Source organism: Chinchilla lanigera, unplaced genomic scaffold (assembly GCF_000276665.1).
Source record: "Chinchilla lanigera isolate Chin_1 unplaced genomic scaffold, ChiLan1.0 scaffold00185, whole genome shotgun sequence".
NCBI lineage: Eukaryota > Metazoa > Chordata > Mammalia > Rodentia > Chinchillidae > Chinchilla > Chinchilla lanigera.
In genome coordinates, this window is record NW_004955586.1 from 22,558 (window position 1) to 47,897 (window position 25,340).

Below are 25,340 nucleotides of genomic sequence, written 5' to 3' on the forward strand. Positions count from 1 at the left end.
AAAAAAAAAAAAAAAAAAAAAAAGATATATCTGAATAAAGCTGACATGACAGTGACAAAAATCCTGAGAAGAAGGAAGGGCCTGAGATTTGTCTGGCTCTTTAGTCATCTGTAAGCCTGTTGCTTAAAGTCCCTGGGTCTCAATTTCCTGTATAGGATGAGACAGTTAATGAGTGTACTTCTGAGATCTGTACCAGTACTGAAATAATTTTGTGACTATGTGATAGTCATTTAGTTGTTTGAATAAAGTAGATCAACTTCAATATCTCAGTTAGTACTATGTGGCAGGTTTCCAGTAGGGATGTCTTCATTTACCTTTTTTTTTTTTGGTTTTTTGGTTTTTCTCCAGTACCGGGAATTGAACTCACGACCTTGCGCTTGCCAGGCAGGCACTATGCCGCTGAGCTAAATCCCCAGCCTTTCATTTACCTTATATTCACATAATAGCCTCAATATCCTGTTAAAATTGTTACAAAGCTTTTATATATTCATATTTCCTATGACCAGATAAATATAGAAAAGTAACAGTGTGGAATGAATGCTTTTTGCACTGGTCTTAAAACAAAAACCTATATTCTCCTGGACATGTATGTGTGCTGATTTTTAAAATTTTCTAGTAAATGGCTAGATAGAGACATATTTATAAAGTTTAAGCCTTGTAATCATTTTTAAGGGTGTATCAACTTGGATTTTCTTCTTTATAAATTGACTTTATTATGCATGATCATATGAAATACCTTTTTAAAAAATGTGTTGCCCATGTTTATTCCTGTGATCACTAAACTTGCTTGGGGAAAATCTTCTGGAATTTTTAGATTGGGTTTTCCTGAAGGATTTGTGGCACATTTGTATAACCAGATACATACTCCAAAACACAACATTCTGCTGGCAATCAAGATGTACATTTTTCTGCAAGTGCTAGGAACTCAGTTTATGTTGGATGATGTTAAACCATAGATCATCTGGCATTAGTGCTTTTTTCCCCCCTCTTCTGACTAGGCCATGTGTTCACAGATTAAATGTTTATATCGCATAAAAAATGTTCTATGGAAGGTCAAATTGAAAAGTGTTATGAAGTCAGCTAGGATAAACTTTTACATGTCATATTTGCTCTGAAGAATTAATTTATGAACCTATTGCTGCTATTGACCAGCTCCCTACCTGCTGCTAACCATAAATAATAAGTATTGATATGAGGCCTGTTGACTTGGGTTTCCATCTTGGCTTTCTTGCATCTTTGGCTACCTTGCACAGGAAGTCTACAGTGGAACCAGCTGAGAATGAGGAGCAAATCCTAGGTTAGAGACCATGACTGACTGCAGTGGACATCTGAGTGAGGCCCCAGTATACTCTGATTTCCTTGGCCATCCTGGAGAATCCAGACAACTCCTTGTGGATTAAAAGTATACTATATTCGTAGAAAGCTTCATATGTGAAGCTCACTGAAGAACATTGATGTTTTAGGGAAATAGGCTATTCAGTGTGACATATCTACAAAGAGCCTTGAGTGGTAATTCTTAGACATTTGGGGGTATAGGACCCCTTTGTCTGTCTGATGGAGCCTATGAGCCCCTTTTCAGAATAGGTTTTAATATACTTTAAATATGAAAGATTATAAAGACCAATTGTATTTAAATGTAATTTATCAAAGTAATTTTGAAAGTTGTGTATAGTTACTTGTGTGCTACTTTACTAATATCTTAAGGTCGAATAGTTGATCTAAAAATGACATAATTTTAGAATAGTGATGGGTATAAAAGTTATTTTGAAATGTACTGTATTTTAAAAGGAACTGTAACATGATACAAATAATTGTATGGTTTCTAATAGAGATACAATTCAGATCTTGCTAATACTACTAGACTGTGTTGCCTACATTCTTAGTTGAAGGAAGTAATCATTTGATTGAAAGCAAATGATGACAAAGATGGAAATTTTCTCATTCAGGTTCACAGACCTCCAAGAGTTAATAGACTCTATATTTAGAACTCCTAGTTAAGTCTACAACTATTACACGTAACTAATATTTATTGAGTACCCATTATGTGCAACACACTTGACAAAAATGGCCATATTTAAGCCTCTACTGCTTGAAGAGGTTGACATTATTGTTCTTATTCCAAAGATGAGAAAACTGAAGTTTAAATAAGTAAGTCCAGGCTGGGGATTTAGCTCAGTGGCTAAAAGCGCCTGCCTGGCAAGCGCAAGGTCGTGAGTTCGGTTCCCGGTACTGGAGAAAAACCAAAAAAAAAAAAAAAAAAAACATCATCTATGTTGTAAATAAGTAAGTCCAGTTTCTGGGATCATCCATCTATGTTAAGGTAGACCTAATATTTCAGCCCTCAGTTCTTTGAATTCTTCACCACATTGCTATGCTTGAGGTGAGACTTAGTTCCTGTTTCAGTACTAATAAAGGTATTTCTTACTCACTTAACTTTATAGCTGTAAAAAAACAAAACATTTGCCAGTTCTGCTGAGAGAGTGATGAAATTGGCATACCCTCAGACTCTACTGGTGGGAGTGTAAATTGCTTCATCTGTTTTGATAATTTGGCCACTGGAAGCTTAAACTTAACCTAGTCACTTCACTCCTGGGAAACCGTTTAGGAAAAGACTACAGTACAAAGATGCCATGTGCAAAGATGTTCATCTTGGTGATACTTATAGTAAGGAAAATTACAAATTAAACAAAGTACAGCGGTAGAAGAATGGTTGTGTGTTTTATATAGTGTATCAGGAAGAACGGTTGTGTGTTTTATATAGTGTATCAGGAAGGCATTAAAATTATAGCATTTAAGACCTACTAAGCTTTTGTAATGAGTCCTTATGAAAAACACCTATTTAACCTTGTGAAGATATAGGATAGTCTGTTCATGGTAGTGATATTTATAGATGCTAGTATTTCTAGAAAATACCAATTTCAGATTGGAAACTAAAAGTTTTATACACAGATTTTTTTGTTTCCTACCCCATAGACTGCCAGGGATAAGTGGCTTTTACTCTGCTCTCTGAATTTACTATATCAGAATCATCATTTGGGAAATATTTGAAGAATTTTTAAAATAAGGATGAACATATTAATATGGGTAGAATACTTGTTCTAATGCTGCTTTATGCAGGAAACTAAGCTGCCTTTGCTTTATTTGTTGAAATGAGCTGGATTCTTAAAAGGTCTCCATTTAAAAAGTAACAAAAATAGCAGTTCGCTATTGAGCATGTGTTATGCTAATCATTGTTTTTCTTCTTAATTTCTGGTCTTCTGTCAGCAAAAGTGTGAATGTGTTCCATCACTTGAAGATGTTTGGGCCTATTCTTCCTCTTTGTAAGAACAAAAGTACTTGCCTTCAAAGCCTGTACTTTCCTTTGCAAATTTATGAATTGTTTTTTGCAGTGTAGTCATTACTCCCGATTTCTATCAAATTTCTTAAACTTTTATCTTCTGAAAGATTTTCTCAAAGGAAATGTTTTTACCTTTTTCAAGACTCCAGATTCCTGCTGTCTCTTCAGTCCTATTCATTAAGCTCACTCAGCTGGTTTCAGAGTCCATGCATTTACTTTCTTTCTCCTCATTTTTCTCTGACTCTAGCTAACCATTTGCTCGAAGGATCAGCTCTTCTCCTAGTTTCAGGGAAGACTTCATCAGTCTCTGCTGCTATTATTGCTCTGCCTTCTTAAATAAGAACCTGTCACAAGACAGACAATGTGTTTGTCAAAAATCTCATTTTCCGCACCTCATTATTGAGGGTTTGAGTAGGACCAGTTTACTCTGGTATGATTTGAGAAGAGTAGCTTTACTAGAAGAATATTGTAGACAAGATTCCAGCAGAAATGTTTGTTTTGGAAACAGTTTTAAGATACAGTAATTCTATGCAAATAGATTAGATTCCTTTGCCTTTACTTACCTGTTTCAGAGGTTCTGTATTATTTAGTTACAATGTTTATAAGTACTTTTGTTATACTTACATTTGAAGTGTGTGTGTGGAGGGCAATATGTGTGTTACATTAACCTTTTTGTTTACCATTTTAGTTCTGTTCATTCGTTCCTATGGACTTGTTACCATTTGGTGTCATTTCCTTATTCCAGGACATGTTTTCTCCTCCCTGTATGGTTTATTTTTGCTCTTACTGTCAAATAGATTACATTTATATATGTTTTAAGCCCCCCAAAATGAGTATATACATCATTTTCTGTATTTACTTTCTAAATCAGGAGACGGAAGGTAATTTGTACTCATATTTTTATAATTGCATAATGACTACTTTTATTGATGTTCTTTGTTTTTATCATGTGGATTAAAATTACTGTCTAGGGCCAGGGATGTAGCTCAGTGGTACAGCGCCTGACTGGAAAGTTCAAGGTCCTGAGTTTGACTCCCTGTACCAAAAAAAAAAAAAAAAAAAAAAAAAATACTGTCTGGTGTCATTTTCAGCCTGAAGAACTTCATTTAGCATTTATGTAAGATGGTCTGCTTGTATGACATTATCTCAGTTTTGTTTATCTATAAATGTCTTTTTAAACTGTGTTTTTGAAAGATAGTTTTAGTGAGTGCAGGATTATTGGTTGATATTTTTTCTAGCACTTTGAATAGGTTTTTCCATGACCTTCATTATTTTTAATGAAAAGTCAGATATTAATCTATTGAACTCTTGTACATGACATTTTATCTCCATCTCTTTTATCTCTGTCTTTCAAAATTTTGACTATGATACACCGGATTGTGGACCTCTTTGTCATTGTTACCACAGAGCTACCAGCCTTCTCTTGACTGCCTGCCACTAAAATCTCCATGTGTTCTCAATGCCCGTAGGCTTGAACTTCCCTGCAGTGTCATCCATAAAATCAGTTGGTGTGCTGACAGCTACAGAGCTACAGAGCTGTCTGTTCTTACAGTCTGCCTCTTCCCCAGGGAGGGCTCTGAACTGCTTCTGTGGGGGCTGGTGGTAGAGAAAATGGCTTCTCTTGGGGGTGACACTCTGTTCTATGAGTTAGGCATTGGGCAGAGTTGGCAGACTGTGGTCTTCTTATGAAGGTTTTTTAAAATAACCACAGCATTTTTAAATTAAGAGAAATATGTATAATCACAATATCTATTGTTACTGCTAACAAAATTAACAGAAATTCTTTAATAGCATGAAGGTTCTTGATACTGAACTTTTACCGTATGAGTGAGATGGGGCAAGAGCAATCAGCCCAAGGTTGTTGGTGGCCTTGCTTTGCCTAAATAGAGCTTCTTTGTCTAAGTGGGAGTGGGGCTAGGTGGTAAAAGAGTGTCCTAGTTTTCTTGACCACACTTGCCTGGTCTAGAGCTTTTACAACAGGCTGTGGTGGATGAGGGTGTTGGTAGCTTGGTCTGTCACTACGGCCTAAGAATGAGGACGCCTCATCATCTTTGCCACACCCATTTGAACATCTATCACTAGGGGTTAAGCCTGGGAGAGGAACAGGTTATAGCTCAAATGCTATAGAATCTCATTGTTCTTACCAAGATTTAATCAATTTTATTGGATACACTGTTTCTCCATATACCCTTAGGACAATTTAAGGAGATTTTAAATGTTTTTTTTTAATAAGAATTTTTACTAGTTACAGTTATTTTTCTGAGAACAGGATTTTAGGAGCTCCTCACACCTGCAGCCTAGCTGTAACATTTTTGAAAATAAGCTGTGCTTCTTCTATTGTAATTTACCTTCTAGACCTCACTGATCAACATAGTCCTTTCCTCCCTCCTCCTCCTCGGTCTGAAATAGGAAGATTTTTTGGTTTGGTTTTGTTTTTGCCATAGTTTCAACCAGTTTTAAGTAGAAGAAAAAATATTTTAACCTCTGAATGTATGAGTGACATTTAATTTACTTTATTAGCATGGCTTTTTTGACATAGAAGAGGAAGGAACCTACCAAAGCCTTACTTTTCTGGCCAATTTCAGTCTCTGATAAATTGACAGTATTACAGGGAGGGGAAGGGTCTTTTTTCCTCTAATGCAGTCAATTCCTAGTGATTTCAAAGACGTAGATATGAACCACCTTCACAGCTGAAATTTTACCCCTTGTACCTATAGAATTGGCATTTGTGTTTTGAGAGGTTTGGTTTAATAATCTGTTCTGGTTTGGATCTAGAATGTCCCCCACAAGCCTTGTGTTCAGAGGTAGGGCTTTAGGGAGGTGACTGAATCATGGGGGTCACAGTACCCATCAGTGGATTAATCCAGTGATGAATTCATAGCTAAATGTGCTGTTAGGAAGTAGACTTTGTCAGAAGAGATGGACCCCTGAGGGCATGACCTGGAAGGGTGTATCTCCTTCCCTGCTTCCTCCCTTCACACTGTGCTTCCTAGTCATACTCATGTGAACAGCATTCTTCCACCCAGGCCCTTCCACCTTGCCATTTCTACCATGGAGCCAGCTGACCAGGGACTGTAACCATGAGCCAAAGTAAACCTCTCCTCCTTTAAGTTGTTAGTATCAGATATTTTGTCTCTGCAATAAGAAAGTAACTAAGACAGTGCTAATACAGGGATGGTCTGTGGCTGCTGCTGTACAGCAGGATAAGTATTCTAAGAAAACCCTACCTGCAGGGATAATGAGCTATCAGGAAGCTTAGTCAAGACAAAGCTGATCTGTTACCTATCTTTGCGTGGCCTATGCACAAAGACGTTTTTTCCTTTTTAAATTGTTGGAAAATATGAAAAGAAAGCTGGACATGATGGCACATGCCTGTAATCCCAGCACTTGGGAGGCTGAAGCAGGAAAATTACTGCAGGTTCAAGGCCAGCCTGGGCTACATAGTGAGTTAAAGACCAGCCTAAACTACATAGCAAGACCCTGTCTCAAAAAAATATGAAGATTATTTCAGTACATGTAAAAATTTGAATTAGTGTCCATACAGTTTTATCAGCACACAACCACACCCTCATGTCTGTGTGTAGTCTGCATGTGCTTTCATGCTACAACAGCACAGCAGAGTAGAGTAGTTGGGACATATATGGTGAGGTCTGCAAAACTGAAAAATTGACCATCTAGCCCTTATAAAAGAGGTTACTTGATCTAGTCTAGAATATGTTTTAGTGGAGCAACACTGGTACTTGCTTTTTTGTCTTAGAGTTGAAAATATGGCACTTCAGGACCATTGCTTCTCAACAAGATAAAAGAGGAAGGGAGAGATAGAGTGAGATAGTTTTAGGACAGTTATTTTAATATAGAAATAAGAATGCTACCTATCTGTGTAAACATCTTATTCAAAAGGAAAACTTAAAAATGTATTCCATATACTCTATATGTGTGAAACTAGTTCCACCATGTTGTAAGGTTTCCCAAGTCTTCTGTTTTATCTGAGATGGTAACATTCTGACAGTTGCCTCTGTAATTACTGAATTTCTTTTAGAAGACTTATCCCTTATTTGATGTCCCACTATTGGAGAAGGTATATTTTCTGAGTTTATGTCTGCATCATGTCAAATTACCTAGATACCCTCATTAGTTTAGTTTAAAAACTGGAAGAAGTCAGGTGAATTATTTTGTAGCATCATATAAATTCTTTAAAACTAAATGGAGATATGGGAATTTAAAAGTTTGAAATTTTAAGCTAGTTGCTTTTCATGGCAGTATAGCAAAAGATTAATTGATAGAGGAATGTCATGTGGAAAATGTATTTTTAGCCTCCAAATGTGCTGAAAATTGAGCATTAATTTAATGCTTTTTAGAAATAAATGTTTGTGCTTGATGATAGATCATAACTCACAGTCAAACTGTAATTATTCCATAAGAAGATACTGTTTTACCTGAGTATTAAGGGTAAAAAAAACTCAACAGATTCTTCTCAAAAGCTCTCTGAGAGTAATCATATTTATTAATACCTGCTTCCTACAAAGTTTATAATAGTTTGCCTGTATTAAATTATCAATAATGGTAATGCTGAAAGAAAAACAGTATGACTCATTATAATCCTTAGTTATCAGTGAGTTCAAATTCCCTCTGGTTTGGGGGCCATGTGATGAATCAATATGATTTCTGAGGCTTAAAAACCTAACATTTCTGCCAGTGAAGTTCAGAAATATGCTTAGATCAGTTCAGCATTTGCAACCAAATTTTTGTCATATATTTATGTGATAGAGCTTTTGAAACTGAGTGGTTTTCTGTTTTGTGCCTTGTAAAGTCTAAGTGATATTGCATTAATTATTGTTCATACCCATACATCTCCTTCCCTGTCCCACCAAGTCTAACTTTACCAAAGCCACAGCTGTGCTTCCACATCAGTAACTTTCTGCAACCTTTTTGTTTCTTTTTCAGGCATCTAATGGAAATTATTACTTTATCCCCTACATTGTGACGTCATATGGTGGTTACATTTGCTATGAGAATGCAGTCCAAAGGCGAACCTGGGAGTGCATGCAGCCCAACTGGGAGGCTGTCCTGAGCCCACTGTGCATATCTCTGACGGACAAGTTCATTCACTTCCTCAGGAACATCCATGTGCCTTCATGGTAATTCCCATCAGCCGCCAACAGCGCTGGGAGTCTTGCCAATATTTCCCTTCACTTTCAGGGAGGCAGTACACTTGGAAATTATTGTGATGGCTGAATGTCGGCCAATCATTTAAAAATCACCTGGAATCCATCATTTCCCCTTAGTGCCTAACTAAGCTTAATTACTGAGGTAAAGCCAAAAAAGAGTGGAACTGGAGTAAGGAGGCTAAAATTGGGCTTCTGTGTGACCTGACTCCCTATGTGACCTTAATATGTAACTGTTCTTCTCTGTGACTACTCTAGAAAATAAGGGAATTAAGTCAGTGATGTTTTTAAATGATTTTTTCAACTTGGAGATTCTGTGTTTCAAAATAATTTTTAAACATAGCTTTATAACCCCCCTGGTGTTGAAGTTCTTAAGATGCCAGGGTAAGGTCATTCTGACCTTGAGTTCTTGTACTGAGTACCTGTGTGCATTAAGTCAAGCTGTAGCCATCCTAACCTGTAGCATGCTTGATTTACGTAGAGGTAGGGTGAAATGCTCACTCAGAAGTGGGTAGATTTGAATTGCAGGTCCTGGATTGGGTGATTGCTGGCTGTGTAGCCTTGGAAAAGTCAGTTCCCTTCCTTGAGCCACAGTACTTGATAAATTTTACCTTTAGGGTCCTTACTGTAAAAGTTAAAGGCAGAATAATTATTCCTCTTAACCAAAGGGTCCACTTGTTCTGTTGGCAGCCAATTTAAAGGATTTATTCCTGTTAGTTGTGTCACAGGAAGATTTGTCCTTCCAAAACAAATGAAAATCCAAAGCATTGGCAGAACTGACTTGTAATGAAATGCCAAGAACTACATGTAACACTTTGCCTCAAATCATGGTACCCTGAACTGTGAAGAATTACTACTAAAGTATTGGCATAAGCTCCATACTTGTTAAAAGTCTGCTCCCTTTTTCTCTTCTGTTGCCTCTTCTCTGGGTGGAGACTATCTTCTCTAGAGTTTAGTGGAAAAGACTGGAATCCTAGATATGTGTGACTACATGACAATGCAGAGAGCAAATGAAGTTTTTGTGTCACATTCTTGGCAACTCATTCAGTCATACCTCGTTAACTATTGTCTTATTACAAAATAAACATTTTAGTGAATTTAAGGAGAAAATTCTCCCAATACCTTATTTTTGGATCTGTGAAGGAGGCAGACTAGCTTTGAATCTGCCAAATGAGTTACATCTTTGTAAGAAATGGGTTCAAGTCTGTTTCTCATTGGGCATATGCGTGTATTAGGAAGAAAGGAACTTTTTTGATGTGGATGAATTTTTTTTTTTTTTTGGTTTTTTTTTCTGGTACCGGGAATCAAACTCACGATCTTGTACTTGCCAGGCAGGCACTGTGCTGCTGAGCTAAATCCCCAACCCCCAATGTGGTTGAATTTTTAAGGGCTTGAAATGTCTGCTGAATGACTCCACTCCATGATTGGCAGGGAGTCTGGCAATGGTTAGTGAGAGGATAAATTGTGCCTATGGTTGAAAACATCTATAGCAGAGATGGCAGGTAATATTTTAGCTCAAGTAATGACTCTGATAGGTTTGTAAAGTCTGTCTTGAGTCCTGTACTAAAAAGGGCTTTGAAGCCATTTCCAAGTTCACACTGATGAGTAACATCTTCCCTGGTTACCAGAGACAGAAATGATTGCATGTTTATTGAATATCTGATGTCCCTAAGCCATAATTAAGTCAGTATTTTATTTACTTAAAAATTGCTCTTCTTATTAGATTTCTTCATTTATTAAAACAATTTTTCAGAATTACCTTTGAAAACAAGACTAAAGTATAACTATTTACCCATCAGGCTAAACTAATACCACTTTCATAGCTTTGATACCTTTATAGTCTACCAAATGGCCGATGGTTGTCACCCAACTTAATGACTCATTCAATTAATGACAGAATTTCAAACACTGACCGATTATACTAATTCACTCATCATTAGAATAATCACAGTTGACAAACAAGGAAATAAATTTAAGACAATGTACTGATATTTTTTACATCAGAACCCTGTCTGTGGGATATCTCCTCATTGTTTAAATGTAACTGAGGTATTATTATGAGCATCAGAACAGAGTGTGTACTGTATGCACATTTCTGTGACATAGCTTTATAATTATTCAGAGTGAGTACCATTTGTCCTTACCCTATGTTTTGTTTTCCTTTCTCTAGAGACAGCTATTTAGCCTGTTCTCTTTTTAATGAGCAGCTTAATTTTACTCTCTACATTTAGGTCTTTCAGCTTCTTAATGAGCTGACAGTATTACTGCTTGGCAGTGCCCAGTGTCTATTTTAAAATTACTTGGAAAGTGGACAAGATATTTAAATAAATCTGTGATCATTGTAAGTTGACCTCTCTATACAAAATTAGGACATTTTTTGTTTTTAAGCCAAGTACCATGTACTAGCATTGGCTTTATGAGAGGCTGTGGTGACATTCAGGTGTGGATTTATATTGCTTTAAATATTTTTATATGTTCTTGTTATTATCTAGATACCCATATGAAGGAAATTTTATATTTTACATTAGAAAAATTTTACACTTTACATTGGCATATTTTACATTCTGGCAATCAAATATGACAAGAAGAGGACAGAGGTGAAAGGTGAAGGTGTCCTTGAGCTTCCCCACATGGCTTCTGGACCTTTTGTGATTGTTCAGGGTCACAACACTAGTTTCCAGCTCTCCTTCAATGAGGGAGAGCTTTGTGACTACTAAAAGGGACACTTAATAGGCAGGTATGTCTTCCAAGTGAATTTCCCTTGCTTTCATGGCTTTGAAGGTTTTGTTTGGCTTTGTGATTCTTATTTGTGGGGAAAATAAGTAAGATGCCTTCTTGCCATATGTATGTTTAAAAATATCAGAGAAAGTAGATTGAATAAAAAGTCCTTCACATAGTACATGGACCCACCTGTACAGAAGAATTATTTGTTCAATCAAGTTTGATTCCAGGGTTCAGTATCTGCAATAATGGGGATGCCACCACTACTGTAGAATACTGACATTGTCATTCTGAGCAAGAATTAACATTGTCATTTAAAGTAACTTTTAAGTATCACCTTCCCTGAAAGAAGTTGTTGAGATACATAGTTTATATTAACCATATCATGTTTAAATTATGAAATTCAGAATATGTGCAACTTATTGTTATAGGGCTGCCATAGAGTTTAGGATAGTTGAATAATCACATTTCAAGCAAAAACTTTGATTTAGCCGGGTGTAGTGGCATGCACCTGCCGTCCTAGCTACTTGGGAGGCTGAGGCAGGAGAATCGCAAATTTGAGGTGGGGCTACATTCGTGAGATCCTGCCTTGAATAAATTTGAGTGCTAGAGCACTTGCCTAACATCTTCAAAGCCCTGGGTCTAATCCCCAGACCACAAAGGAAGAAAAGTAGTTAATGAAGGTTCCCTGGTGCTATTGGTCAGTGAGGCTGGCTCAAGGGTGAATGAACAGTGAGGTGTTTGTTTTTGTTTCTGTTCTGGTTTTGAGTGGTCCAGAGCCTGGAGCTACCCTTGGGGCATGGCAGCCTCCCCAGTGCTCCAGCTGCCCATGAGGACACTCACCACGCGTGGCGTCTCATCCCCCCAGGAGGTCTCGGTGGAGAGAAGTAGTTGACTGGCTTCCTGCACCACACAGCCCCTTTCCTATTGTGTGTACTCACTTTCCATAATATATTCCAAACTGATGTGTCTTAAACAAATCAATGTAAGGACTGAAGTAGTAACTTTTAAAGTTAATTTGTTTATTTTTGGTTAAAAAAAAGTACTGCATGTTGTCTGAGTATTTTAGCTTTGGAGAATTTTAAAGTTGTAATATTTTAACTTTGGAATATTTTAAAGTTGTAAGTTTAAAGTTGTAACATTTAAAGCTACAGGTTGATGTCTATAAGATGTGAATAACAAAGTCAGAGTGTCTCTTGGATGCTCTTTCAAAGAGACTCAGGTCTAGGCCGAGTTCTCCAGCTGTTAGCTTAGGACATGTTAGTGAGAACTATGTGTTTTAGTACCAAAAAAAAAAGAGTCTTGGCTGCCTGTAGATATAACCGAGGCTTTTTGTATTTCCCGCTTCAGTACTTACTACAAAGAAGTCTTGTTAAATGACATCCGGAGAGCCAGAGCACAATGCCAGGGCAGTGAACTGGTGGAGGAACTGGCTAGGATCAAACTTCGCATGGATCACGTTGAGGTTATGACCGCAGATGTCATCATTAATTTACTCCTGTCTTACCGTGATATCCAGGTATGAAATATGCGTTGCTGAGGCTGAATTTTTCCCTGCAATGAAAAAGTCCTTATATGAAGTACTTTTATATCAGGTATATGGTAATGTAGATGTTTTATATAAATAGGTATATCACTAGGTTATAGAACATTCAGTTTAACTACTGTGACAAAAGTTTTGGGGGAGATTTTTGTCACGTTGAGCCTAGTATAACCATACTCACAAGAGATAACATATGCAGGACTACTTAGTATAAGAAACAATGACTATAATAATTTATATACACTTTATGCTAGGCATTGTTCCAAGCCTTTTGAAACTCATTTATTTAATCCTCTTAACCCTATGGTATGGATTTACCCTAATTACACCCATTTTGCAAATAAGAGAAATGAGGCACACAGAAATATAGTAACTTAGCCAAAATCACAGAGTTGTTAGTAAACCTAAGACCTTTTTCACTTCCTTTTTTGTTTACAATCACTTACGAGTGACAGAGCACGTATTCCAGAGGCATGTACAGGACCCAGGGAACGCAGATGTTTATTCTAAGACAGGTATCAGAAGCTGCTGGAGAATTCTTGAGACAAGGCTTGTGGGATATGGTGCCATGAAGAAAATCAAGCATTTCTTCCTCCAATTTTATTTGCTATGGAGTCATTTCTAAGGATGTCTTGCCTCTCTTCCCTCTGGGAGCACACAGGATAGCATATCTCACTTGTAGAATTCTACAAATTCTGAATTGTTTGCCATAGTTATTTAAATCTAAAAAGGGAGAGATCCACTTATAATGTGGACCAAGAACAGAGTCATCCACTAAGGAACTCATGCACCTAGTAATAGATGCAATTAACTGATTTTAATTACAAGGCTACTAGGGATTATGTTAGTGATTAAATTATGCCCCTATGGGATTGACCTCTCTTGAAATCTTCTTCCCTTGAGCTGCTGGCTTTCTTCTACCCTTGCCTTCAAGTAACCCCTCATGTCTTAGCCTTCCATTGATGGTACTTACAGGCCCCCTGGAATATACTACCTTCTCTTTCCTGAGGCAGCTGTGTCAAGGTGCAGAGCCACGAGACAGGCATGGGCTTTCAGTAGGAAGCCCTTCTCTGCTGACTATAGCTACCACCAAGTTGGCCAATACCAATAATTCTAAGCCTGGATGACAAAGGATAACAGATAGCACTACTATGATAAGAAGAGACACAACTAAGACATACATGGTAGCAGTTTTTCCCTGGGTATTATGCAGCAGTTAGAACAGTGATTCTCAGCTTGTGGGAATTTGGCAGCATCTGGAGACATTTGGGTGGCAAAACTGAGTGTGAGTTAGGAAATTACTGCTGGCCTCTACTGTGTAGAGGCCAGAGATGGTGCTACGTATCCTGTAGTGCACAGGACAGCATTTCATTGCAGAATATTTGGAGTCCAGTACTTCGATAGTGCTGAGTTCAGTAGTGCTGAGCCCTGGTTTAGACTAATGTGATTCTAGCAAAAACAAGGACTAAGATATTTTCTTTCTTTATGTGGGAAGTTATTTTCCTATATTTATATGTCCAGCTATTTTTTAATACACAGCTCTGCTACTGGTGTTAACCCTCCTACACTTTGCTAGACTCACTTGATTTCTTTTGTTGCCTTTGGATTAACAGTGTTCCTTTGATCCATATGTGCCCTTTATATCAGAGGTTCCTTCTCTGTCCTCTCCTCTCTTCAACTTGATTTTTTTCTGTTCTAGTAGAGGCCACAAGTAACTTTACTAAAACTGTATAAGGAAAGGCTGTCTCATGTTTGTAACTATTGAGAAAAATCTGCAAAAAGCTGTTCTCTGTCTTTCTAATCCTGAGACCTTTTACCAACAGGATTATGATGCAATGGTCAAGCTGGTAGAAACGCTGCAGATGCTGCCTATGTGTGATGTGGCTGATCAGCATAATATTAAATTCTACTATGCATTTGCACTGAATAGGTAAGGATGATAATGTGTATGCAGGGTTTTGAAACATGCCACCTGTTAAAATCTGCTTCCTACTTTTACTCAACATTAATCAAATATAAGCCAGGTTATATGCTCAATGCAAAGGTTAGGAAAATGGGTAAGGCACAGTCTTTGTCCTCATGGACTTTGTCTTCGGAGCATATATTCTGACTGTGAGAGGAGACACAAATAAATCCTAATAGCACAGGGTGGTAAATGGTTTAATTGAATCTTGTCCAAAGTGATACGGAAATATAGCAGAAAAAGGGAATCATTCTGTTTGAAAGTTTTAAAGAAGCCCCTCTGGGGTCTTCTGGACTGTTTTGAAGAATTATTAAGAATAACCTCATGAATGGGAGAAGATAGGGGATGGAGAGATGATAAAAATGCCATTTCATTTGGCCAGACCAGAGTATGAGTATATAGAATTCTTCATGTACAAGGTGCATTCACGGAACATTCAGTGCAATGAGAACACAGATGCAAGTGAAACAAGTACAGGCAGTGCAGCTAAGCATGGAAGATGGAACCATGTTTCAAAAGGACTCTATAGACTTTAAGGAGTTGGTAAAATCTTATATAGACTGTGGGGAATGTTTAAGCAACAATATTGACATTGTATAATAGAAAAAAGAGGGTGTTATCTTTATGTACTAGTGTAAGTCTGAACTTGGGAATTCAAAGTCCTGAGCTAAATAGAGCATGTGAAACTTAGAAATCCCTGCCTGGAGACCGCAAACTTCAAAAGTTTAAATGGTAGAGGTGATAGTTAAGATGCAGATTATCTAAGATATAAAGAATCTGCAGACACAGTGATTTTCAAAAGACTGACCTTTTCCTTTAGCATAGCAGGCTAGAAGTGAGTGTAGACTGGTCTAGTGGTACAGCACTGCTCTAGAGTCACTTAGGGACTTAGAATTCAACCATTTTGTAACTCTTACTTAACACCTACAGTATTGACTTTAGTGGCATAATTGAAGCTAGGATATTGCCTATGTCCCAACCTATGAACTGGGAGGGAGGCACTGAAGACAAAGTTCAGGACGGGTGATTTCCTTCAGTGCAAGTAGAATTTATACATGCCATTTTTATGCACATTCTATTTGTAAGAGCTCAGTCTCATGACTGCAGTTGCAGGGGAAACTGGGAAATGTAGTCTCTAGCTGAGCAGCCATATGCCCCACCAAGCCTGGATCTGGAGGCTATAGGTAGGAATTTGCCACATTCAACCCCCCCAAAATTCCAGATGCCTAAATGTCTTAGTTCTGTCATCTCCATTCCTTCATTTATAAGATATAAATCTCTCCCTGTATAATCTTATAGGGAGAGGAGCAGCATAAGGTGAATATCATGAGAGCCATGGACATTTAAACTTAGCTTGAGAACTGGAGAGTTCTGACATCTCCTTATCAACTTTCCATGGCTGACATCTTAATCAGGAAATAAGTAAAATGAGGGTTCAGGGTGAGCTGAGTTAGAGGACTTTCATATCTGATTTCCCAATTTCACAGGCTCTGCTTTCCTTCAGCAGCTGGATTAGGTTATAGGTTGTTGACCTGCCTCTAGCAGTGTTGGCAGGAAAGCAGCAAAATAGGAGCAAAACAAGAGTCTTACACATGTGGGGTCACATCTCTTTCATTTTGGTTGAGGGAAAATTTGCAATCAGTAAAAGGTGAAAGATTTGTACAATCTGAAGAGAAACCGGAGTATAAAATTTGCAATCAGTGAAGTGCATAGATCTTACATAGTTTGAGTTTGGTAAGTTGATATACACAGGTAAACAACACTGCCATCAACATAGAAAACATTTTCATCACTGTAGAAGTTCTTCATGCCCCTTTGCAGGCAGTCCTTTCTCCTCCTTAGACAATCCCTGTTGGAGCTTCTATCTCCATAGCTTTGTTTGTCCTTGAATTCACATAAGTGAAATTACAGAGTATGCCCTCTTTTATGTCTGTTTTTTTTATATCCAGCATCATGTTTATGGGACACACGTGTGCTGTTATGTATATCACTACTTCATTCATTCCCATTGCCACAGAGTATTAGGTATAGCACAATTCATTTTACTGATGGTAGATCTTTAGGTCGTTTCCAGTTTGGGGTTACTAAGAACAGTGCTTCTATGAACATTCTTGTGCAGGTTTTTAAAATTCATATATGTACACATTTCTGTTGGATATATAGCATTTACATGGAGCACACACCAGCAAACAGTGGGGTTTTGATTCATTTTTGGAGAGAAGGCTTTATAGTCTCTATGAAAATGTACCTATACTCTACAGTGGCCTTTAAATTCAGCATTGTGTAGTAGGGAACATCTTTAAGAATGAAGGAAGTCTTCATTAAGCCTGAAAACTCTGTTCCCCAAGCATAGTGGGCTCAGTTTTTAGTTATATTTACTTATACCTGTATACACTTGATTGATCCTAGATTTATAAGGATTAAATACATTATCAGTTGTGAGTTTCTGTGGCACACTACAAATGCTATAAAAATTGGCTTGTTCAATAAAAACCAAGGGCCATATGTGACTCATCACTGTAGAGGCAACTGTAACAGGGTTTGAAATGGAAGATTGGTTTCTGTGAGAAATGTATGCAGCAGGAGGAGGTTATCCTGAGACAAATTCATTTCCAATTTGGAAATGGAATGGCAAAGATTGTGCCAAAGAGTCACTTTTCTCTTTGTTTTCTGGTATAATTTTTTCCTATTAGACAGTGGCTCTGTATTGTAGATCAGGCAGAATTCTCAATGCTGGGAGTCTCATTTTCCCCCCAGAAAACTAGGAATTTTCTATAGAATTGCAGCTTTTGTTCCATTTATACATGCAGTCCAATTCTGATTTTTAGGTTTCTGTTTTAGGTGCAACCTGGCCAGATATCAGCATAGTTGCAGTAGGATTTGGCATTATGTATGGTTTTGAAAAGTTTATGGTGTTATTTTATAGTGATTGGCAAAAGGTGAATTTTCCTACATTACAGTTGAGCTTTGACTCTTAATAATTGGAGCAAATCATGGCCGTAAATTATTTACTAAAGGTTGATAGAGATGAATGGCATTTGACCCTCAAATGGCAACTTATATTTTCAACTTATATTTTCTTATATTTTGTCAGTTGGAAAGCTGGCTTGGGCTGGCTAGCTTTTCCTGGTATCTTCTACTGCACTGCATTTGGAAGTCCATTCAAAACTGCTTCAAGTTTCCACAGAGCAGTTAAACTGCTGGCCTCACAATGACATGAGATCCTTTATGAGCAAGTTTTATTTGTTGTTGCTTTTGCAGATGGGCATTTATTATGTACATCAGAATCAAAGTCCTTTGTTAAAAAATTTTGTTCTATTACAAAATTCAAGGCATATGCTCATATCTACCTCTTGCATCTGAAGACCACCAACTTAGGCAAATTTTACCTCGTTGAGTTACCCAGAACCTGGAAAGGAAGTGGTAGATGATGCTTTTATTGGAATGTCTAATGTCATTCAATAAATAATGGGAGCAATAGAGAGAGGAAGATGCTCTGTGGAAGCTAGAAGTGTGTGTGTTTGTGTGTGTGGGGGGAGCATTATATGACAGTGGCTGAATCCAGTCCACACCAGAGGGGCTCCAAGGTTTGTTACAAAACCTACGGCAGTCACCTAAGTCAGCCTGTGGGCTTCCCAGCCAGGTCATTCTTTGAAGTGACACTTTCCCTAGGAGGACCCTGTGGGCTTGTCATCTCTGCAGAAGCTGTCAGCCTCCTTTTATCTCTTCTGTTTATGTTCACTGTTAAATATGATCATCTTGCTAGGTATAGTGGTGCATGCCTTTAATCTTAGCACCAGGTAGGCTAAGGCAGGAGAATTGCTTCAAGTTTGATGTCAGCCTGAACTGCATAGCAAGACCCTGTCTAAAGAAAAAAAAAAAACCCAAAAACAAACAAACAAATATCCCATCTTTATTTATATGTTTATGTAAATAGCAAAGATTATTATATGTTTGTTCAAAGCAGAAAAATTATGACATCTTTTCACTGTTATAGTGGCTTATCTCTGGGTCCCTAAAAGCATATCACAAAAGGAAGAGAAATTTGTTGCTGCTTTCCCAGTAGTGAAAATAACCACAAAATCGGTCCACTTAGAATCATTTGGTTCAATTTACAGGAATGAGAGAAAGAAAGAAAATGAATGAATGAATGAAAGAAAAAAAGAAAGGGAAGGAGGGATCAAAAAAGTAACAGCTGGTCAGTAAGAGGTCTGAGATGAGAATTCCTTAATTTTAGCATAGCGTGCTAGATACAACAGTTTTTAAAGCTAAGGTTTACAATATTATACCATAATTACATTCTTTCCAGGAGATTTTAGCTTGTATTTTGTGCACCTGTGGGACAACCAAATTAAACCACAGACTTCCACTTGAAATTGTTGATCCATTCCTGTGTAAGTCCTGGTTTGTCATACACTATGAGAATATAAGATGGTAGCTGAATATTGAAGCTGCTTTCATAATATACTTTTGGTTCAGTTTTTGCTGTGGTAAAAACAAAATAAAATTTGTCAACTTACACTTATTTTTAAGCAGATTTCTCGACCTTTTTCATCCTGCAAGTCTGAAACTTTGTACTTGTTAAACAATGCTCCTACACTTTGCCTTTTCTTATAAGCCTCTGGTAGCCATCATTCTACTTTCCATCTCTATGAAATTGACTACTTGAGACACCTCATATAAATGGAATAATATACTATTTGTCTTTTGTGCCTGTGTTATTTAATTTAGTATAACGTCCTTAAAGTCCATCCATGCTATAGTATATATCAGAATTTTCTTCCTTTTCAAGGCTGAATAGTATTCCGTTGTATGGAAATACTACATTTTTGTATATTCACTCATCCATCAATGGACATTTGGGTTGCTTTTACCTCTTGACTATTGTGAATAATGTTACTGAGAATGTGACCATGCAAATATCTCTTGAAGATCTTTTTTTTCAATTCTTTTTGATGTATACCCAGAAATAGGACTGCTAGATCGTATAGTCATTCTAATATTATTTTTCTAGGAAACCCCATTCTATTTTCTGAAGTGAACTGACAAATTTATATTCCCAGTAGGCATGTACAATTTCTCCAATTCTTGCCAACAAGAATTGTTTTGTTTTTTAAATATTAGCATCCTAATGGGTGGGAGATGGTATCTCATTGTACCTTCAACTTATATTTCTGTGATGATTAGTGATGTTGACCATCTTTTTATGTGCTTGTTGGCTGTTTGTGTATTATCTTTCAAAAAAGACCTACCCAAGTCTTTTGCTTATTTTTAATCAAGTTGTTTAATACGTTTAGGAGTTCTGTATATACCTTGCATATTAACTTCTAATCAGATATATGATTTGCAAATATGTTCTGCTATTCTGTAGGTTGCCCTTCCACTCTGTTAGTTGTCTCCTTTGATGCACAAAAGTTTTCAAGATGGTTATAGTGCCATTTGTCTGTTTTTGCTTTTGTTGCTTGTGCTTTTGGTATCATATGCATTAAAACCATTGCCATAATACGCATATACATTTTATAAAAAAAACGCCAGTTGCATTATTTTTCTCTTTTTATTTGCATTATTTTTCTGAGAAACGAAATATCTTCTCCTAAGAAGTAGACTTGCTGATAATCCATGTTTTGTTTTTGAATAATATTTGCCACTTCTGTTTTCATTCCTTCTCACTGGCTTCTTTGAGCCTATGACATCAACTTTTTTGGCTATTTCCTTCTTTAGTTTCCTCTTTGTCCTTCTTCCTTTACTTACTGACTTATTTATGTGTAACAGAAGAATCATGTGCATATAAAAAAAAAGAGCTCATAAGCCGTGACTGAAGAAGTTAATGGGTGATTTTAAAAATATTGTTACACGTGTATATAATATACATGCACAGACCTTTGAACTTACATAGACAAGGAAACTTGTTCTCTTCCAACTGATTGCACTGTAATACCCTGCTTTTGTTTTGATAATGCCATCATCCCTCAGAATATTATGGAAAGAAGAGATTTTTTTTTCCTATGAAATTACCTTAAGAAACAAGTTATAAGGCCCATAGGAGGTTAATATTATTCCAGTGGGTTTAGAAGATGGATCTGGGTTCGAACTCCAGCACCTATACAGTATTTAAATGTTAAGGCCATGGTCAAACCACTTAACCTCCCAAAGGATCACCTTCCTCATCTACTAAATGGGAGACTTAACATTTACCATGTAGTAAGTACAGGTTGAATTTACCTTACAAAAATGCTTAGGACCAGAAGTATTTCAGATTTTTTTTTTGAGTTTGTAATATTTGCATAGACTCTATCATTGGAGTATCTCCTCATCCAAAACTCTATAATCTGAAATGCCCTGTTATGATACTCGAAAAGTTTCAGGTTTTGGAGAATTTTTAATTTTGGAGTTTTATATTAGGGATGCTTAATCTATATTACTTGGAATACTACTGGCGTGATGCAGATACTTGGCTAGGGCTGTTGCTACTGCTGTGTACCTTGATCACCTGTATTTCTACCAGGTTGGAGGAATAACTTTTGATGATCCCCAAATTTCAGAACTACAGTACTAACAAGATACAGAGAGTGCCACCACAGAAGATATTTGCAATAACATACCTTTGGCTCTGGAGAAAATTAATAAAGAGAAGTTGGTAACATAAGAATTTCATCAGAATAAATATTTGGTCCTCTGAAATAACTATTTTGAGTGAAACAGGGTTCATTTGAATGTGCATATTTGTAGACAAAAGAATACTATGTTTGGTAAATTCAAAGATTATTACTTTACCGTATGTTTCCCAACCTTGGTACTATTGATATATGGGGATGGATAATTCTCTGCAGTAGGGGATAGCCTATGTACTGTAGGGTGTTTAGCTACTTCGCTTTTCTCTACCCACTGGAAGTCCATAGTTTCCCACCCCTAAATATAAAAATTAAAATGCTTCCAGATATTCATGGTTGTCTCACATGTGACAAAATCATTGCTGGTTAAGAACATGGCTTTTAGGGCTGGGGAGATAGCTCAGTGGCACAAGTGCCTGCCTGGCAAGTGCAAGGTCTCGAGTTTGATTCCTGGTACCAAAAAAAGAAAAAAACAAAACAAAACAAAACACGGCTTTTAAGGAGCATTGCAGGGTATAGAAGAAGCATATACTTTGACAACTGAATTTCTTACTAGCAGTACAATGTTGACAAAGTAATTAAGTTCAATCCTGAGTTTGTTCTCCTGTAAACTGGGATGATGATGTCTATAGTAAGACTTAAATAAGATATACGATATCCAAATGACCTGTACAGTCCCTGGCAGCTGGAAAGCAGATCATAAAAGTGTAGTACCTCCTCCATTTATCTCCCATTTACGCTTCTTAAGTCAAATTGGGAGATAACATTGTTATATAAAAAGGCTACAGAGATAGTACAGAAAGTGCCAAGTGATATAGTGGGTTGGTCTATAGGAATTATGGTCTTTTAAAGTTGACAATAAAGTGCTTGTTTTGACAGCACATATACTAAAGTAGACAATAAAAAGTATTTGTAATGTAGCCAAAAAGTTGCCCATTGATCTTAACTGACACTGATTATACAGAGGACACTTAAATTTGGAATATTTCAAACCCTCTATGCCTTTTACGTCCTACAAAACCATGGACTGGACTGCTGTGAAACAATTAAGGATAATGGGAATTAATGAAATGTTCTTCTAAACAATTAAAATACATGGGCTGACCCTAAAACAGTGTTATGGGAAACTTTTCTGTCAGCTTAGGACAACACAACATTGAAAGAGTTATACTAATAATACTTAAATACAAGTAGTAAAAGACTTTTGAAGAGGAGACTTTCCCCTACCTGACATCAAATTTTCCACCAGTGAGATTTAAGAACATAGTTTCTTGTTTATGTGGTTTTTCATGGATTTCATTTTTGTCTTATCTTTCATCTTTGCCACTGGACATCCAGAAAATTTCAGTGATAGCAGCTTTGCCAGTTGCTCCCTTGATTAATGTGTTCAAGCTTATAGTAGCAAGTATTTGTAGTTACTAGCTTTAGATGTCATTTGAGGACCAAGAATTTGTCTGTAATATATTTTAACACAGAGAGTAAACCATTAATTATTAACCATTCCTGAGGAACTTCCTGAGCAATATAAGTTGCAATCAATTTCTCCACCTGGCACTCTGAATAAATAGCACAGTCCCTGTTACGTGCCACATTCCATCTGAAAAACCAAACCTGAAGTCCAGGAGACAATAAACTCAGGAAAGCTACCTTCTCATCTCTGTCTGAGGACTCCAAACAAAGGAAAAAAGTCACACTTCCATTTAGGAAGCATCTACTGAGAGTTTCCTATAGATTCAGCCTACTATGCCTTAGAGTATATATTAGAACACTTCACATGTCATCATTCAGTCACTGCTGCTCTTGAAATAAGGACATTGATCAGGAGAAACAGTAAGACAGCTTTTAAGATTTTGAAGAGACATGAGGGCCACCAAATCAATCCTATATAACCTCCTTCTAAATTTAAGGATGGCAATTTACATTTTCTTTTAGATGGAAATACTTCAGTAAGGTAGTTTTAGACAGGCTTCACTTAAAATTCATAAGAATTGTGTTTGTGTGTATGTGAATACTTCACAGTGTTATTACAGTTCTTATTTGTTTGTTTTTGTTTTTCTTCCAGTCCCAGGAATCGAACTCATGACCTTGCGCTTTCCAGGCAGACGCTTTGCCACTGAGCTAAATCTCCAGCCCCTATTACAGTTCTTATTTAAGCAATATAGAGAGGATTCTTTTACACCTGTGTTGATAGACTCATAAAGAAAAGCATTTGTGTGGTAGGAAATGTATTGGTTTGGGAGTTAGGTAATCTGTATTGCATGCCTGCTTTGCTGCTATTTACCTGGTATCTGTGGACCAGTCATTCTAATTCCCAGGATTTAGGAGTGGGTATTAATTGTGAGTTAAAGATCAAAAATAAAGAGAGTGGGCTGTAAGCTGGATACCAGTTCAGGGTATGCTTTTTGGTTGTACTCAAAGTGCCATATTGCAAGATCATCCAGTACCCTTTCATGTATTTCTGTCATTGATGCATGACACGACAGGAGACTAAGGTGGGCTCTGACTATAATGGTCAGTCCAGTTGAACCTGGACAAAGGATTCATTTAGGACAGAAAGAAGTGGATGGCTGATGAAACGAGGTTAACTTCAGTGATTGAGAACCTTGATTGGTAAGCTAAGGAGTTTGGATTTTGTTCTGTGGGCACTAGGAAGTTACTAAAGGTTATGGGAGATCAACCTAAACCAAGTCTCAACTCTACCACTACCTACATGGACTTGGCCATAAGCAGGTCACCAAGCTTTTCTGAACCCCATAGCCTTGGATCAGCTGATCTTGAATATTACTCTCTTTTCGGATATTCTGTGAATCTGTAACTAGGAGCAGTATTTTATTAGTTAATTGATTATAGATAGATTTTTGAGACCTTTCCTTTGTAGTGAATCCTGTATCCTGTCAGCAGACTCAGTCCTATTTGGGATGTAAGCTCAATTCTATCACCATTCCAGGGAAAGTAAACTCTACTCCAATACTTTTAGTTGCTTTCCTCTAGGACAGTGGTGGTGAAAGGCACACGTGCTGCAGCTGGCTGTTTGTTGACATTGAAATCTCACTCTTTCGGTAAGGCATTAAAGTAGGTTTCATACAATGATCTCAGGTGACATACACTGAATATTAACAACAATGCTATTTTTTGTACTTTTGAGAGTAGTTGTCCAGTGAATAAGATGAAAGGAAGTTGTACCCAGCGGCTAGCCCCTTAATTGGACAAGAGTTCAGAAAGAAGGCCTCAAACATGGAGGAACCAGCTCTCCATGTGTTGGTTTCCTTGTGCATTTAGGGGTACGAGGAGGGCCCAAGCCACTCCTTGGATATTTGGGGGGAATGTGTCTTGGAAGGAAGCGGGTTCTGGAAATCTTGTTGGAGTAAAATGTGAAACTTGAAAAGTTTCTGAGTTCTTCTGTGTAAGCATCCCTTGGTTAAGGAAGCGTGTGAGAAATGGTAGAAGAGGAAGCAAATGACTCCATGTGGCTTCACCTTATTCTGATCCTGCTTCCCTGGTTCACCACTCTCTGACTACCCTCATCTGTCACCTATCTGAAGAGCAGCAGACTCTTTGCACCTGTGGATGACTGCATGCAGTTTGCTCTTCTGAGAATGTGCTTTCCCTCATTATTTACCTGACTAGGATAATCCTTCAAGGTCTAGTTCAGTGTTGGTGAACCTTTTAGAGCTTTCAGTGGTACCAACAGCTCACTGAGGCTGAAATAATGGGGGGGGGAGATCTTCTAAAACCTTATAAGCCATTGAAAAAAATAGTGTGTATTCCAAGATGGGAGCCACTGGTGAGTTCTTAGTGACATGACCTGACTTACAGTGTAGCTGGATCATCCTGACTTCTGTGTTGAGAATAGATAATAAACAGAGAAGGATAGAAGTGGGAAATGTGGCAGTTTGGAGGAAGGTTGTGACTGTGGGAGTCATGAGGAGTGGACCAGTTTAGAAGATGGTTTGAAATAAAATCCAATAGCATTTACTGATTGAATAAAGGACACTAGGGG

At 37.4% G+C, this 25,340-nt stretch overlaps 1 protein-coding gene across 1 annotated transcript in view; it reads left to right on the forward strand.

Moving 5' to 3' along the window:
• The window catches only part of Map3k15 (mitogen-activated protein kinase kinase kinase 15), a gene marked incomplete at its 5' end in the record, with an annotated part of 93,807 nt that overhangs the window by 16,702 nt on the left and 51,765 nt on the right, over positions 1–25,340 (forward strand). Inside the window, 3 exon segments of the mRNA XM_013509902.1 lie at positions 8,282–8,475; positions 12,574–12,742; positions 14,590–14,696. Coding sequence (XP_013365356.1) covers positions 8,282–8,475; positions 12,574–12,742; positions 14,590–14,696 — 470 coding nt within the window.